This window comes from Pocillopora verrucosa, chromosome 11 (genome assembly GCF_036669915.1).
Source record: "Pocillopora verrucosa isolate sample1 chromosome 11, ASM3666991v2, whole genome shotgun sequence".
Classification (NCBI taxonomy): domain Eukaryota; kingdom Metazoa; phylum Cnidaria; class Anthozoa; order Scleractinia; family Pocilloporidae; genus Pocillopora; species Pocillopora verrucosa.
This window is the reverse complement of record NC_089322.1, coordinates 12,226,353-12,244,016: the sequence shown is the minus strand read 5'-3', so window position 1 is coordinate 12,244,016 and position 17,664 is coordinate 12,226,353. Positions and strand designations below refer to the sequence as shown.

General features: G+C 38.1%; 1 protein-coding gene across 1 annotated transcript; it reads right to left on the bottom strand.

The window, feature by feature from the left end:
• Positions 1–14,042: 14,042 nt before the first annotated feature.
• On the bottom strand, positions 14,043–15,653 carry LOC136284177 (uncharacterized). Its single transcript, XM_066173998.1, has 2 exons — positions 15,364–15,653; positions 14,043–14,271 (listed from the first exon to the last, which is right to left on the bottom strand). Exons 1-2 carry the CDS (start codon positions 15,651–15,653, stop codon positions 14,043–14,045), a joined length of 519 nt encoding a protein of 172 aa, XP_066030095.1.
• Positions 15,654–17,664: the final 2,011 nt, after the last annotated feature.

Genomic DNA, 17,664 nt, shown 5'->3' with positions numbered 1-17,664 from the left:
GTTCTTCTTTGAATTGCTCGACAACCTGCAGGTTCCAGGTGGTAAACGAGCGATCCAAGGCACGCATGGAGTTAATTATTTCTTTAACTTTCGTGTTAAGTGTATCCGTTGTCTTAACGAGGTAAGTTACTTTTCCATTGACCACACGCGTAAGTTGTTGATTAACAGACATCGCGCCTGTTGTTTGGCGAAGGACAGAGATTAAATTAGGGCCTTGCGGGGCATCGCAACTTTTCCTGGTAAAAACATGGTATAATGCCCGAAATAAGCCAAAAACTCCCACATGGCACATAAAAGGACTACGTGGCTGACGTAACCGCAGACACGCGAGTTCATCGGGTGCCACCACACGGCAGGTAGCACGTGCCCATGATTTGAGTAAACGTAAAAACGGCGTAGGAAACTGTCACATTCCAAAAGATTAGTTACTCCTTGCAAGGAATATAAGCGGTGTGTTGCGCGGCGGAGACTAGTGACTAAGTCGAAATTGTTCACGTAAAAGGGCGCTTGAACAGGGTCACATTTTATATTAGGCTTTGGAAGGACTCCTCCCAGAATCACTTTCAAATCGGTGAGAATACTGACTAACTTCGTGTCATTAAAAAAATTAGTGGGCGAGGGTTGATCGCCATCATCAAACTATCGGGAAAAACAGTTATTCTCTTGCAAGACTCATCATACTCTTGAATCTTCACGGTGTCGATAGCCAAATACGATAGTATGAATAGTAATTTCCATAAAAGGCGTAAGGGTGGTTTTGAAATATTTCCACGGCTTCTCTGACGGAGTGTTGCGTGACCGCCAGTTCTCGATGGTCCACAGGGACTGAGTTCTTGCAATCAGGCGGCAGACGCTTCGGGACACGTACATGACCATGACCATGACCATGCGATGGCGACCATGACCATGAGTTTTGCGCAGGCGCCGATTATGGCGGCCACGAATCTTTTGGCTCCTGTATTCTTCAGCCAATTGATTCTCTTATTTACCTTAACTTCACGTCCTTGTGTTGGAAATGGTAATGGGACTCGCTTGTCAGTGATGGCTGCGGGTTTTGGTGTGCCAATACCACTTACTCGTCGATTGCTTTCAGTCGGTTTCGCAAGATCAAGATTCCCGGTATCTAAATCTATTAAGTATGGGTTAACGTCGCTACTAATCCCTGGCCACGACCCACCAGTGGACATTACAATATTTATTGACGTTCCGAAAAATCCTGGCCCTTATGCTTCTACCTGTTCGAGACTAAGTTGTAGCGATTTATCGAGCGATTTATCAAGAAACCATGTCTCCAAAGGAAATTTACATATTCGCCAGATTCAAGTTTCACTACAATACTCCTTTGGGCCTTTCCAACGCGTGACCATTCACTCACTATTTAAAGATATATTGCGCAATTGGTGCAGGTTAAAATTTTCCTTAGTTTGTCTATTTAACCAGGTGAACCAACTAAACCAGTTTGACAATCTTAACCACCTCAACCAGTTAAGCTGGATTGTGCGGTTTGCGCTGTGAGCCTTTTAGTCTACTTGTGCATTTTGTTGAACCATTCAAGCCAAGTTAACCATTTGAATTACTTCAACCAATTAAGATGGATCGCGCAGTTTGTGCAGTTAGACAGTTTTCCCTAGATTTACTGTTTTACCAGTTAAACCAATTAAGCTAGTCATGGACTTTGTGCGGATGAAGCATTAAAGCTGTTTTGACTATTTCTACTACTTCACTCAATGAAGTTAGATTTAACTGTTTTCCCTAGTTTGACTATTTAACCAGTTGACCTAATTAACTTTGCGCGATTGTGCCGTTTGTGCAGTTGATTAATTGATGCCTGTTTGGACCATTTTAATTGCTTGCAGCAATTAAACTAGACTGTTAAGTTTTCGTAGTCGAGGTATACATGCTAGGTACGCATTTTGTGCAGTTGAACCATTTAATCTAGTTTATCTAGTTTGACCATTTGAACTGATTTAACCAATTAAGATAGATTTCGCAATTCTTGTAGTTTGACTGTTTTCCCTAGTTTGACCACTTAACTAGTTTAACCAATTAAACTAGTTTGATTATGTTAACTACTTGAATCAATTAAAATCACATTGCGCACATTGTACAGTTGCGCTATATTGAGGGCAGTTACCATTTTGTCCGAAAAATCGTTGAACGGAACAAACTGTACAATCTCATAAATGGGTGAAGTAGTTCAAATGGTCAAATTACCTTCAATTGCTAACTGCATAAACCACACAACCCAGCTGAATTGGTTCTGGTAGTTTAAATGATCAAAGCAGCTTAATTAGTTCAACCAGTTAGACAGTCAAACCAGCGGGAACAGTTGAATGCACAAATTTCACAATTTATCTTAATTGGCTAACGTCGTTCAAATGGTCAAACTAGCTTAAATGGTTCAACTGGACATAGTGCATAACAAGCTTAAATGGTTTCATCGCAGAATCTTTATAATGAAGGTCAGTTGGTTTAAGAAGTTAAAAAGTTAAACTAGCTTAATTGATTTGACTGATTAAGTCCCATTTAGAGCTATAAAGGTTTAGAGAAAAACAAGCAGAAAACCTTTTTTGCGGTGTGACAACGCTTCAAAAGCGCAAAAACGTTGTTTCTGGTTAGATAGCTCACATCACTGTGACCAGCTGCAAACAGGCAAAAGACCGTTTTTCGCTGCGATAAAGCTAAAAGTAGCGTCATTTAGCAAAAAAAGGCAAAAAAAATTTAAATTTAAAATTTATATAAAACTTTCAGAGAATCAATTTTGAAAAGCTAAGACGAAACCCCCCTCTATTTGACCCCCTCTTCTCTGTATACTGGAGCATCAAGAGCTTCCAGAGGCAAAATGAAGACAGTGGATATTTCAAAACAGACGTAAAACTCTCCTCCATTTGAACGTTAAGACCATTTCTCAAGCAACCTCTACTCCAGACTGAAATAGCGTTGTTTTCATGTTAAGTACTGTTTCTAGCGTAATTGTTTAGTGCAGCTGAGGAAAGAAGGTTTTGACCGAAAGGTAACCTAATTCATAATTATGTAAGATTGATCGACCCTTCACCTCAACCGAGAGTGACAGGAGAACGTGGTCTCTTGGATGTAAGTCTCCTGAAACATGTAAAAAAAGCGATTTTTGCACTTCGGCAAGCTCTCTTACGCCCACGTAACGTTGATTTGGTTAGATCAATGTCGTGGAGCTAAGTATGTAAATTTATGCACGGCATCATCATGCAGACAGAGTCAACTCCGAACTTTTCAACACTTTTATTGTAAAAAAAAAATTAAGGTTATTACAATAACGTGTCTGAGAAAAAAAAGGCTTTAGCTCGTACAATGTAGTTTCGTTGAGTAACAGTATCTGGTACACGAAAACTATCGGGCTACTAGGCGAAACAACAAACTTTCTTGCAGAAGTAATGTGTCACGTATAATTTTGATTAGAACATGGTTAGTTTTACTAATACTTTAAGCGTAAAATTATTTCGAGTTGGTATCGCAGGTAAAGGCAGTCTTAGGGAAAGCAATTTATGTGCACGATAGCTTTCCTGCAAACAAACGGGTTAGCGGCAGAAATTTTTCTAGCAATTTAATGAAATTGTACACAACTATGGCACTCAGAGCGAGATCTCATCAATCTGGTAAATTAGATTTTTTTCTTTCCACGCTTTTAGAATTGAGCCAGAAAAGAAAATGAACTCAAACGCTTGTGTCGAGCATACGTGTAAGTGCTTAATACCTTAAAGAGAAACTGAGAGTACACTTAATCGGTAAACCTTAAAAGCATTTCAGCGTTTAGGAGTAGAGTCAATTGAATCAAAACGTTCGAGCCTAATTGCTTAACACAACATGGCTATTTCTACCAAGTAAGCGTGTGAGGAAAAGATGATTAATCCATGAAACTTGTTGTGGCAAAGTATTCAAACTGTTAATCAGTCATATACCGCGGACGTGTATCTAACTACACTATTAAGTCCTTGACGTTTGCATAGAACTGCTTGTCGTACTTTGTCATGTTGATCAACTTTTCCTGAGAAATTTGATACAATAGTCAGCATCATTAAAAAAGTGTTCCTCTTACGTCATAAGCGGTTACCTCACAAGTGCTCAGGTTTTCACACCAATATAAATTCAAGGAGAAAGTATTATATGGCGTCTGCTACTCTTTGTACATCTCAAAGCAATTTTGCAATTATCCATTGATCTTTTAAATAACCATAAAGTGTCAATTGTCATTGAAACATTCTACTTCACAAAAATTATAGAGATGAGTACATATTACTACGCTATCTAGGCTCAATGCTGTTAAGTTTGAAACCCTAATTAGCTGAGCTTAAGCCAGTAGCTCTTGCATAAATGGAAACTTTCATGTTGTTAACAATTCTCACCTTATGCATGGTTTCCATGTCAGCTGTTTTTTCAACTCAGTGAAAGTTGGTCTGGCATCCGAGTCATTCTTCCAGCATTTCATCATGATCTGATACCTGTTATTTTTCAAAATTGATCTGTTAGAGATTTAAGGAACGTTTGCTTTTGTAATAAAAGAGAACGAATCAAAAATGGAAGAAAACTTACAATTTTTCATCCGCATGTTGTGATTTAGGCATCCTGTATCCCTCCTGAAGTACGTTTGCAATTTTTTTTCCGTCCATTCTTGGTTAAGGTGAACCACCTGACGGAGAACCACAACACCATCGAAATATAAATGTTACAAAACAACACCACTGTCACTTGATGAAGTAAGAATCTGCAAGGGAAAACTCATTACGTTTGTTTACCTAAACAGTAGAAGTTGTTAAATCAAACCGGTATAAAGAAATATCTACAGAGTCAAACGTTCATTGGATGTTACCTATGGTGAAATTCTCGAAAAGCACAACTCCATAGCTCCATCTACAGACAGGCAAATCAAACGTATGTAACTTAGATAATTGAAGACATAGACAAATTGTCATGAATGAAATTCATTTCCATAAAAAAAGTTTGTTGGAAAATAAATGCTAGAATTCATTGCTATGGGTAATGATGTACTTACACATCACTTTTGGTGGTATATCTTCCATACAACAACGCCTCATAAGCTGTCCACTTCATTGGAAGGCGACCCTAAATATTTCAAACATACTTTGTGAAACAGGTCCAAATTTATAAAAAGGGACAAATCAAAGACGTTGATAGTTGATGTAATACTAGTATAAATTGTTGGATTACCTTCGTCTTTCGTTCATATATATTTTCTTGCTGGACATCTCTGGCCATCCCAAAGTCTGTCACTTTACACCTTTCTCTCTCTCTCCAACTAAAACATTGCGGGCTGCAAGGTCTCGTGAATCTATCTTGATTGTTTTGAAACTCGCGGCTAATCTAGAAAGAAACTTTGCAGGCTGATCTCTGGTGTAATAGCCACAGCTGACGTCATGAACGCTTACTATCGGATTTCGCATAAATCTAACACTGAGTCACGGTAATTGTGTAGTTCTCGGTAGTTCTCTGGTTCTTGTGGTTCTTGTACTATCGGACTTCATATAATATAACTCTTAGTAACGGTAATTGTGTATTTTTGGTTCTTGTGGTTCTCGTGGTTCCCTTGGTTTTCTTGGTTCTCTTATTACATCTAGATTAAATCATAATACAAAAATTATTACTCTTTTTTTTTTTACAATTCATTTGTAGAAGTCTTTATTGTTTACGCTAATATAAAGAATAAAGGAACGTGTGAAATACATAAATGCTCAATGATATTACATTAATTACATTAGGTACATTAAATCATAATACAAAATTATTCCTTTTTTTTTTTTACAATTCATTAGTAGAACGCTTTATTGTTTACGCTAATATAAAGAATAAAGGAACGTGTGAAATATAAATGCTCAATGATATTACAAGCGTAAATACTTAGTTACTTATAATCTATTCTCAAGGCTCTCTTCAATGTACATGTCCAGACAGAGTCAGACTTCCATCTACCATGTATTTTAAGTAAGTCTTTCTGAAATCGAATGACCCCTATCACGCACTACAGATGTAATGCCACCGGATCTTAAGCTATGAAGACCGAAATTATTAGGATTATAACCTAGCTTACTCAGGCAATCTCTAAGAATTTCCCTGCATCTAGTATAAGAAATCTTACCACTTCTCAGGGTATAGCTAGAATTACTAGGGTGAAAAGTTAGGTCTAAATAAAGGAAGATTACTATTGCTGTCAATCCCAGAAAGGTTCAAATACCTTCTTAAGACACCTACAGGACAGTACTTAGATGTGGAAGCGCTAATATAGATTTAACTCCCTTCCCTATAAATATTGGTTTTGCTTCGAGGCAAGAAAATCCTTGTATAATCATTATGAAACTCAATATGCTTCGGAACGATATTACATAAATCGTCATACCGAAGAAAACCTGCGAAAACTAATGAGCATAATGCGGCAATACGAAGATCCTTCAGATTAGAATCTTCCTTGTTATGAACGTCCAATATGTTCCTAATGATTTCTGTGGTAATGGGTTTCTTTTTCACAATCGGTTGTGACCTCTGGCGTTTGGCAGATTCGATAATATTTCTGCAAAAATCGCTATCCAATGGGTTACAATCAAGACCAGGAACAAATGAATGTAGCCATTCAAGGGCGGCGTGGGTCAAAATTACAGAAGAACTGGAACTACAAGACTGTTGGACTTCGAACAAATAAAGAGATACGACACCTAAAGGAAAAGGTAGCTCAAAGCTTATTTTCTTGCTTTTACACCAATCCAAAAACTTCTTAATAACTCGCATATAGGATTTTGCTGTAGCATCTGCTCTGGATTTCAACATCACGTCTGAAACCTGATTGGCATTCAATGACGAAAGAACTGGGGAACCTTTCCATCACTTGCTTGAAGAAATTATCTGAAAAAAACAAGAACACAACATACAAACTAAAAGGAACAAAACGCACGCCCTTAGTGTAGTGACAATAAGATGGGAATCCCAAAGTGCCCAATGGATCATTGTTTGGGCCGGAGTCTGGGCCAGTGCCCTTAAAACAAGACATCATTGTTGGGCCAGTGCCACAAGATACAAATCATTGTTTCGGCCAGTGCCTCATGAAATCAAACCATTGCTTAGGCCAGTACCAACACACTTGATGAACAAGTCCAAATTGTTACTCAGTAAATTCCATTCTTAAGGCGATAATATAGCCTGTGAATTGGTGAGACCCTAACAGCGAATTATGATTTCTTCCATGAATAAGAACCTCCCTCCCAGCACGAATAACGTGGGCCACAAGAGAATCACCATATCTGTGCATAATTAATGACCAGTAATGAGCTGAAGGCCAGAAGGGTACAACAAGTGTACCAACGGCATAATGACACTTCATATAATGCAAAACACGTGGAACAATACCCACGGGTGGAACCACTAGACAATTTTCCCCGCCAAGAGGCTGAAAGAAGAAATCGACACCTGCAGTATTGGGATTCCAGAATCTTGAAAAGAATTTGGGGAGTTTGTGAATGTAATAATTGGCAAAGCAATCAACAGTATGGGGCCCCCAACGTTCATCAAGAAATAGAAAAAATTCGTTGGCAATTTGCCAATCATCGGTATCAATTAATCGCCTTATATAGTCAGCTTGCTGATTCAAAGTACGTGGAATCCACTGGACCTCTAAATGAATCCCCGACTGGATGCAAATACTGAAAATGCTCCGCGCGATCCTGTGTAGATCAAGCTTCATGCTGCCCACTTCAACAATCTTGGCAGCGGCTTGGCTGTCAGTATACCACTTAACGTGCGATCCTTTAAGTACAGGGGCAAATGATTTCAATGAAAATTCAATAACAGATAACTCTCTCCATGTTGAGCTTCGCAACCTTTCAATAATAGTCAAAATGAAATTTGGAGCACCAATAGATCTCCAAAACCCTAGATTTTTCTTCAAATTACCCTTAACGGTTAAAGACTTTCCGCTTTCAAGTTCGTATTTCTGTACGATTTCTTCTACCTGTACCAAGTCCTCTTCACTGCTTTGATTGGTATTGAGATGAATGGCTTCCGGCTGGCTTGTTGTAGGAGAGTCCAGGGTAAGTATTGTAGTTGGGAAACTGGTAACTTCCTGGCCAGAACATGGATCTGCAGTCTTTAGCCCAGTGCCCAAGTTTTCCACACTTGTAGCAACGTGAGTAGTCGCAAGAAGCGCCTCTACGGCCTGAATAAAACGTAGTAAGCAGAGGGGGTGGGGGGTGGGGGGTGGGAAAACACTCGCAAAAAGATGTAAACTGTGAAGTAGGAAACCGCAAACGTGAATGGTGTACAGTGAACAGTAGAGAGTATAAGTACTAGAAGCCGACCAATAACAGCGTAGAAGGCACAATAAAGGGAGTGCCAGGTGTCAAAGCGAAACAAGTACGCCTAATTACTTCGAATACCAGCTGAAAATACATTTACGTTCTAATTCGCTTCGCTCAAACGAACGTAAATTATTTTGCCCCTAAATTCCCGTAATAACTAAATCAGACAAGCAGTATGGTAGGATGCGTAAGCGGATCCAAAACCATATGAAATCACAAAGTGAATTGTAGGCAATTTTTCTTACCACGAAAAAGCTGATTATCAGAACCCACAGCGGCTCTTGCTTTCTTTCCACTCCCGCTTGTGAGTTGGTCCTTTTGTCGTCTCTTTCGACTCGCCGTTTCCCTAGCCTTTTTGAGCCGTTTCTCATCTTCGGAGTCGGACGCCAACTCATCGGATTCGTACTCTGCCACAACTTGCCAACCGTCCTTGCTCTTGTCGGCAATTTTTATTAGCTTTTGCCGTTTGCGAATAAGCTCCCTGGCCTCTTGAGAATACTTCTTAATCAGCGGCAAATTTGGTTCGCCGCGCTCTGACTCGGTTTCTAAGCTTTCAGTGATAGAATCCAATTCTGCATTGAGCTCGTACTGCTTCTGGTTGCCCTTGTATTTCAATTGCACGACTTCTTTGTCTATTTTGCTCGATCTGCTTGGTTTTAACCTCCAATTTCTTCTCCAGGTAATCTTTAAACATTCAGAAAACCTGGTCGACAGATGCCGAGTTGCCACCACCATGAACCGGTTGGGTCGTATCTGTTGAGCGGGAAGAACCTTCGGTTTGCTCCTGTTCGCTGGACATTAGAAGCACACGCTTGAAAAAACACTCGCGAAAAGATGTAAAATTGTGAAGTAGGAAACCGCAAACGTGAATGGTGAACAGTGAACAGTAGAGAGTATAAGTACTAGAAGCCGACCAATAACAGCGTAGAAAGCACAATAAAGGGAGTGCCAGGTGTCAAAGCGAAACAAGTACGCCTAATTACTTCGAATACCAGCGGAAAATACATTATATGGCAAATTTTGGTCTGACGGCGACTTCTCTGTTCGAAATCTGACGCCAGTGTGGAGCTCCAACAGTACCAGTCGCTTTCACAAAGGAATTTCTTTTCTGGACAGAATGGTACTCTTTCTTTTTTCCCTCTTTCTTCAATGGCCTTTTTTTTTTACCGAGGACTTTCTTCCACCTTTGATCTTTCCTGAGCAAAGATTTTTCCATAAGCAAAGAGCCCCACGTGTGAATTTTGTCAAGTGCGCGATGTAAATAAAATATGGAAATAACATGAAAAACGAGCCCCAACATCATGATGGGCGGTTGCCGCGAAAACTCCCCTAAGGGATTCTCTTAGGTCCGAGATCATTCCTGATTTAATAACTTTTATTTGAAAATACGTTCTTCTGAATAGCTCGGGTGCTTTTAAAGTTTTTAGAAAATTTGTTTATGGAAACGTTAGGTTGAATGTTTGAATTCAGTTTAGTCAAATGAAAGATTCGGCCTCTGAGGGTGGGAAGTAACCTAACTCGAAGAGCCTCAAGCTGTTTGCTCTCTTCCTCCCCTCATGCGTGACTCGTGCTTCGTTCTCGTCTCTCGCTTGCCCGAGAAACTCAAGAATATGCGCCTATTCTGCGGTATAGTCATAATCAAGGGATGACTCCTGAGACAACCGACATCTCAGCTCTGAGATAATTTGGTTTATCAATTGAGTTGATGTAAATTGGCCACAGTAAAGAATTTCTAAGCTGACAGTTTGCTCTTGTTAAGGGCTAGCGCTCAAAACGTCTGTGGCCAAATTACATTATCAACTCAGTTGATAAAACCAAATTATCTTGTTACACCACCCCACCGACACGGCACCACAGGTTCGTTGGAAACTACTTACCCCTTTACTTCTAGGTTGGCGGAGTAGAGTCTGGAAACAAGTTATCGACTGGCGCGCACCGCAAAACTCCGCGCACGCTCCAAATTTTCAGTTTCTCCTTGGACCAGAATTAACAGCATTTGAGCCACGTACTCTTCTGTTTGACGGTCGCTGTGGTCGCACATGTAACTGCAGCCTAAGCTTATACTTCAGAAATGTTGGAAGAGCAGGTAACCTTTTCATAAGCGATATTGTATTTAACTGTTTACGTAAATTATCATTCGGCTGAAATCGATAGCTCAGTGGTGATTAGTCGGGCAAGATTTCCGTATAGCCTCATGCTTGCACACATTTCTTGGATTAAGTAAACTATAATTTTTGTCAAAGTTAACAGTATGTGTCAGCTATGTTTTAAAATTTTCCTGATCATGGGAATTTCGCGCGTAGATTCGTTCTCGGTAGGTGCGAAAGGGTGTGTGTAAGCCCGGGCGCGCTGGAAGTTTGTTTGGCTCCTTATATACTCTCGACAAAATTTGTCTTTGCCAAATTTTCAATTTGTCAGTCGTGGGTGCACTGAAAAGCGGCAAAGTATTTGTTAACTACAGACATGGATCTACAAATTGACCAGTAATTGGACTCTGAGATTTAGCCCAAACGTAAACTTGGAAGCCATAGTAAGTTGTATTCTGACTATCCTGAGTGTTCATCATCGTGCAGCATCCCGCGGTATGAATCTTCTATCTTCATCGTTTGATTGCTGCGCTAAATTAAATTTGGATCTAAAAATTGACCAGTTCTTAGACTTGGAGATTTAGCGTACATGTGGACGTACACGTATATCCTCAGTGTTGATCGTCATACAGCATCCCGCGGTACAAATCATTTATCTTCAACATTTGACTACTAAGTAAAATAGATTATTTTGGCAGCCCTCTACCTGAAAGACTCGTGTTAGAGAAGAGAGATCAAATCTTCTTAATTGACGTTTTCCTTTAAATCTTAGGTTGTAAATTTGACATATCTGTCAGATTCACGTCTGTCCAGCTCCTGCTTTTCAGGAAAAAGAAATCACTGGATGTACTTCTCTCATGGAAAAATTGCAAAACAATAGATTGCCAGCATTAGGTAAGGAAAAGTTGGTAGAATGCTTGCACTGGGGGACAACACCATCTTTGGAAGCAAAAGAAAATGATAAAACAAACTCTAGTGATGACAAATGTTGAGCCAAATTAGAAGCAGTACAGTATCCTCTCTGAGAATGTTGTTTTGTTCATGTGTTTGTGGTAATAGGACATGTTAGATAATTTATAAAAAAAAGCATGTTACTGTTCTTGTTGTGTTCATGTTAATGGAAAAAATTTAAAGATTATCTGTCTTATCCTTTCCATTTTAAGTGGATCAAGCAGAAGTTTATTTCCAACCCCCCTAAAATTTTGTCCATCCAATTCGTGCGGCAAAAAGAAATGGCATATAAGATGAACCACAAAATTTTTTTCTGATGTTGACTGCGACCTTAGTAAAAGAAGGGTATCATCACGAGTTTCCACTTCTGACTGCTTTGAGTTCATTGACTCATAAGTTCGATAAGTAAGTTGACTACACAAGTTCAATTATTGCCATCTTGATGTTTTGCCTAATTACACTTGCCTGTGAGTCTTAAACAAACTGGAGCTACATGTATCCTGCAGTTAATTTTTCTGTTCCATTTTTTTGAGCAATTTGGTGAACATTGATCGATGATTCGACAAATATTGAAACAAAAAGCGAATCTGGTTTCCCATAAAAAATTTGCATACGAGTTAGAGCAAGATGTAGTCTTGACAAGTAATCATACTGTAACACCACACCATTAAAATAAATGAGTAGCACTTATTAGTTTTTGTATAAATGGCGAGATGAATGAACCAGTTTTTGAGAACAGCATGTTCATCGATGACAAAAGCTATGAAATAAGCATTTGTGCGTGGGTTTGCATTCTGGATGCGACAACTGGTTACAAAGGGGTGCCTTAGCTGATTCTACTGAATTACGATACACTGAGAATGAATTTATTTTGAACAAATTCCCAAGCTGTTGTGATGGATGTTTTTATATATGAAGTGGGAAATAGCTATTTTGATAAATGAATTCCATTGGAAAATAGTAAATCATTTATATATTCCGATTATGAAGTCACATTGGTAATAGCATATTGAGAAGGTCGGTTCAAATGGCGATTGCAAACAATAAGTTTGCTTGTCATTGGTAGCCGTGTAGTATTTTAGTGCTATTGAATTGAATCCTATTCTTTAAAACATAAACCGCCAACGATAGAAAAACAAGAGGACTACCTCATACGTACTAATGAGGCTGATGTCTCAAAGTTGTGAGCGCACGTGTGATTTTTTGATGCACACAATTTTTTTTTTATTCACAATTGCATGCAATTTTTTGTGTGTTTAATTCATGTTTTTTGGTCAATGTATATGTGAGCAGTACTGTATTATGTGACAAAATCTACTGAAGATTGTGGCTTATTCATCCCATAGAGATATTTTATCAGACAAGTGTACAAGTGAGTACATAGTCCTTCTAAACCAGTTCTTAATTTTTGTAAACTTTGAGGATTGAGCTCAGATTAAGTTTTGAGATGTTTGAGGCTGTCTAGGAAATTTTTAAAGGGTTCTTAAGAAATCTAAAGCTAAGAAACGAAGACATTTTTGTGACTAATTTTTTACTGTACTGAAATCTTTGCACCTTTTGTCTGATCAAACAGGGAAGAAAATGCTACAGCAAGCATGTACTCTTGCATCATTTTGTGCCTAGTGAAAGTATAGATGATTCAATATTCAATGTTTTCCCTTCAGAACTTGTCTGAAATCAGTCTTATTAAGGCAAACAAGCTTATAAAACAATGTGTGCTTTGTAACAGCATCATCTCTCAATTTCTCACCCTCGTATGTTGGAATATTTCACAGCGTTTAAACACTCCATATTACATTCCTCAGACTGGTGTTACTCTGTGCGTATTTGGTTTTGATATTTTCTTTTTCAATTAAATTCACTACAATCTGTCCATTTTTATTCAAGCAATCTACTTGAACTGATTTAACTCATTCTGAAAACTTGATTAAAATCATTACATAATCATTATCATTCAATTTTTTCACTGTATTACACTTCTAATAATTGTATTTGTATACGTAAAAGCTTCGAAATGCTGCAAGAAATTATCTAAAGATTTATTCACAAAAATAGTTTTATTCATTGTCAGAGTCCTCTATGTTGTCCACATCATCACAGTTAAGGCCATATATGCATTAAAGTTAGGCTCTTTGACAACTTTTGGGACACGGGAGGAACATGGGTCAATCTCCAAAGTTGCAGGGAGATCATCTGGTTCTTAATGCTCAACTTGCCAGTACAACAACATAAAAACACTAAACAGAATTTCATGCTGGTGGAGATTGTGCTCATTTAGTTTTGCTTGGAAAATCGAGGTCCTCTTCAGCATTTCTGCTACAGTGGAATTTTAGTTTTTCTGTCCATTACAGTGTTCCATAAGCACTGAGGTTTGGAATTGTACAGCAGGGTACATACCTTACAATGAGCTCTTACTATGCTTACTCCTGGCATGGTGAAGTCGGCAGAGCAAATAGTACATTCCCTTTTCTTGGACAAAAAGCAACCACCATGGTCGTCTTGTTGTATCCTAAGTTAAATTGTGTTTAAAGATCCATGCATGGTCAAATTTTTTCATCCCCTTCTCCTTCTTTTAGTTACATTCACTTTCAGAGCAGTGGTAGAAACTATGCACAATTTCACCTCCAGGAAATAAACCATATATCAGTTCACACATAGTGCTGACATCGCTCTAAACAGGCGGCTTTGTTGAAGTTGGCTTGCTGGAAGAAGTAGATGAAGAATGGGCTATGGGAAGAAGGGATGAATCCTCAGCAATCACTTGTGGCCTGGAAACACTGTGATTGAGCTTAAGATTTGAGGAGGTTTCATTGGAAGGTTCTTCAGTGGTTGAAACAGACAAAGCGCTTGCTGGAGAGGTCTTATCTGCACTTGGAGCAAAAGTTCTTTTCACTGTCTGCCTGTAATTTTATTAAAACTACACTTAAAACTCAAAGCATGTTTATATCATATTCATAAAGTGATAAACAAGTTAAAGTAGACTATGGTTTTGCTTCACCTCACATTGTTTACATCAAACCAGTAGGACAAACTTTAGAATTTATTTGTTTTGTTGAAGAGCAACCAGGAATTTGAAAGAAGATAATCATTAAAGATTATGTGGCAAGACTGAATACCTAACCACAATGAAATAAATAACAATTTTGTTTTGATATATAGGAAATAAAGTTAAAATACTTAATGCATGTCAGCTCAATTTTAAAACTTAATAGTAAAACATCAAGTGAAATAGCTGCAACAAACATTCAAATAGCTGAGTAAAGGTCCTGGCGTCTTGGTTCTAACAGAAACCTTGCCTGCTACTGTGCCATACTGAATTATTGTGTCACTGTTATTTTTCATAGACCTGGAATCTCCCTCAAGTTGTCGGTCATTGCTTTCTCTTACGCTGTGAGTGGTTTTGTTATCAGTGTGTTGCCAGATGGGAGATATTTCATCAGTCCATTAAGGATCGATGGCAGTGCATTGGAGGAAATTTTCAGTGCACTTAAGCACATAAGTGGAGGGAATTTGTCTGTCTTTACTTACTCAGCTGTATTAGGAAAACTAATTGACAGGAAGAGTTTAACCCAAAACAAATATTCAGAGAAAGGTTACAGAGATCAAACCTTAAACTTAGATGGGGGATTGATTTCTCTTGAAAGCTAGATTTGATTCCTTGCACTTTAATGTATTTCACTTAGAACGCTGTGAACTGAGCATGAATCAGACTGCTGATTCAAATTCCTCAATACCCTCTCCATGATCATTTGCTCTTGCATTGTTTTTCCAGGAAGTATGTTGGACAGAAACTTCATCCATGCAACCGAAAAAAGGTGCTTTCCTGTAAGTGTGAAGATTGCTCTTGAATGCTTCAATTGCTAGAGTAGAAAACTTGTGGCAAAACCCACTCACCAGCAACTGAAAATTGTTCACTTCTGCTTTGAATAACAGATGTTCCAGAAAACATTTACGATAACCTTTAATTTGTGCATCCCCCTATCAGAATCAACCAGAGCTGTTCTTTGACTTTCTTGACTTCTGCTACTGTGAAAATCCAGGTTTTGATGTCTTCCATATCTTTAGCATTTAAAGATGTATCTTTCTTTTGCCTCCTTCCCGGTTGTGAGTTCTTTGTGGTGGACACATCACCTTTCACTTTAACCTGGTTTGATATGCTTTCTTCCTCACCACTAATTTTGGAGGATGTGCTTAATTCAGATGAAGAGACATTGTAACAATCAGAACTTTCACTTTCTTCATTTGATGAATTTTCCCTGTGCTCTGCTATCACTGCAATCATATTGCTGTGTGCCCCTGATAGCTGTGATCAGTGGTGTGTGACATAAGATAATCAGCTATGTTCTGATTGGGCATTCCAAAGAATACCTGGGAATCCAAGACCCCCGCTAATGATAAAAAAGGGGGAGGGTTGACTCAAAGGATCAGTATGGAAGGTGCAGGCTCTGTGCTGATGGGCTCCTGACACTTTCATGTTAAAGGTTTTTTTTTTGCTGGTAGTGGTAAACCTGCTATTGCTTTGTGGTAGTATGCCATAAGGTAAAAGAATAAATTACAAGAATACTAAGATAGAAAAACTACAATCAGGTATGTGGTATTAATCCAGATTAAAGATATTAAATGAGAAAGAGTTAAAATTTGATATGATAAAATGACATATAAATGAAAGATAAAATAACAGTCACAGTTACGGAGAAGACTATTATTGAACTAAAAATTCCTGTGAAGAATTCTTCACTTGTTAATCATGTTAGCTGTGTTTCAATCTTCTTTATCTTATGTTTTCCAATCTTTCATTGAGGGCTCACACTATGGTTTCCAACTTCTGGTAACAAAAGATATTTAGAGATGTGAAAAGCTTAGTTTCAATATTGTTTAATTCCTGGAAGTCCATAGGTAGGCAAGGACTATGTGTGGCCACTGCTCTTAATTAAATAATTGAAATCATCAGGCAGAACTGGTCTTGCCCACTGAGTTATGTGGTGGTAGATGTTTAGGTACTCTGTAGAATTATTCTGAGTACTAATTTCTCTTTAACATTTGAAACTGAAAGTAACTGTATTAATGCATTTAAAAGCCTTCTAAGACACAACAATCTTGATTCTTCCAGGTGAGGAAAAATGGGGGAATGTTGTGAATTTCTTGAATTCATGTTAGCTTGTAGTGGAGAGCTATGGGTTTCAGTATTACATAAAAAACTGTAATTTTTAATCAATGGGGTTGTAGTAGCAGAATGATGTTACAAAAAAAGGACATTGAACTGAATTCAAAATAAAATGCGTGTCAGAAAGAACAATAATGAAACTAACAGCTAAAATGGGTTTATTCTAGAATCAACCAAAGTGTCATTGCTCATTTGAAGAATTGTATGCAGGGTCTCCTACAGAAACAAACAACAAAAAGATATCAACAAGATAAACAATGTTAATTCAAGCATGTTACAAATGTACCATAGATAGAAAAACAAAATAGTTTGAATATACACAAGTGTGCATGAAAAAATTCAGGAAAATTTCCTGAAGAATAAGTTTCTAAACAAAAAACAACAGTCTCAGCAATAAGAATCTTGTTTGATGCTGCTTTGTTTTGTTTTACAACTTTAATGGTCTTCGATATCTCTTAGGTAATTACAAAATAATTGTAGAAGTAAAAAAATAGAAATATGTATGCCTTTTGTTCATTTTTTACATTTTGCAAAAAGAAAGTAAATGGTTTAATTGTGTGGAAAATCCAAAAATATTCCTGAACATTGTGTCTAAAACAAAAAAAGTCTCATCAGGAGGTGCTGTGTTCAACTTTCATTAGAATGTCACTGAAACTGCATCTTTTTGTGGGGATTAGTGGATTGGATATTTGTGTGTTCATCAACTATGTCATTTAAGTAACTTTAAGAAGATTTTCCTCCATAAGATCAGCTGACATATGTGATACATCCTGGTCCAAAGTGCTGCCACAAGTGCAGGATATGGTTGTGAAGAACTCTTGGGTGACTATTTGAGGACAGTAATATATTGCAACTTTTTCACCATTTTCAGCTATGATAGTGATGTTTGCTTTTGTGAAGCAATTTGTCAGATTTCATCACCTCAAGGTTGCATTTTGTGTTTTATCTTGCAAATGCAAATGAAACTTCTCTACATCGATTTCAGTGATACCTCCAAGTAGGGCTGTTATGGTCTTCTCTTTTGGAATTTTGGATATCAACCACACTTGTGGATTTGTGGTAAAGAGCAACGTCATCACAATGAACTATAGTTCCAGTTGCACCATCGCAAAGACCAATGTCTGCCCAC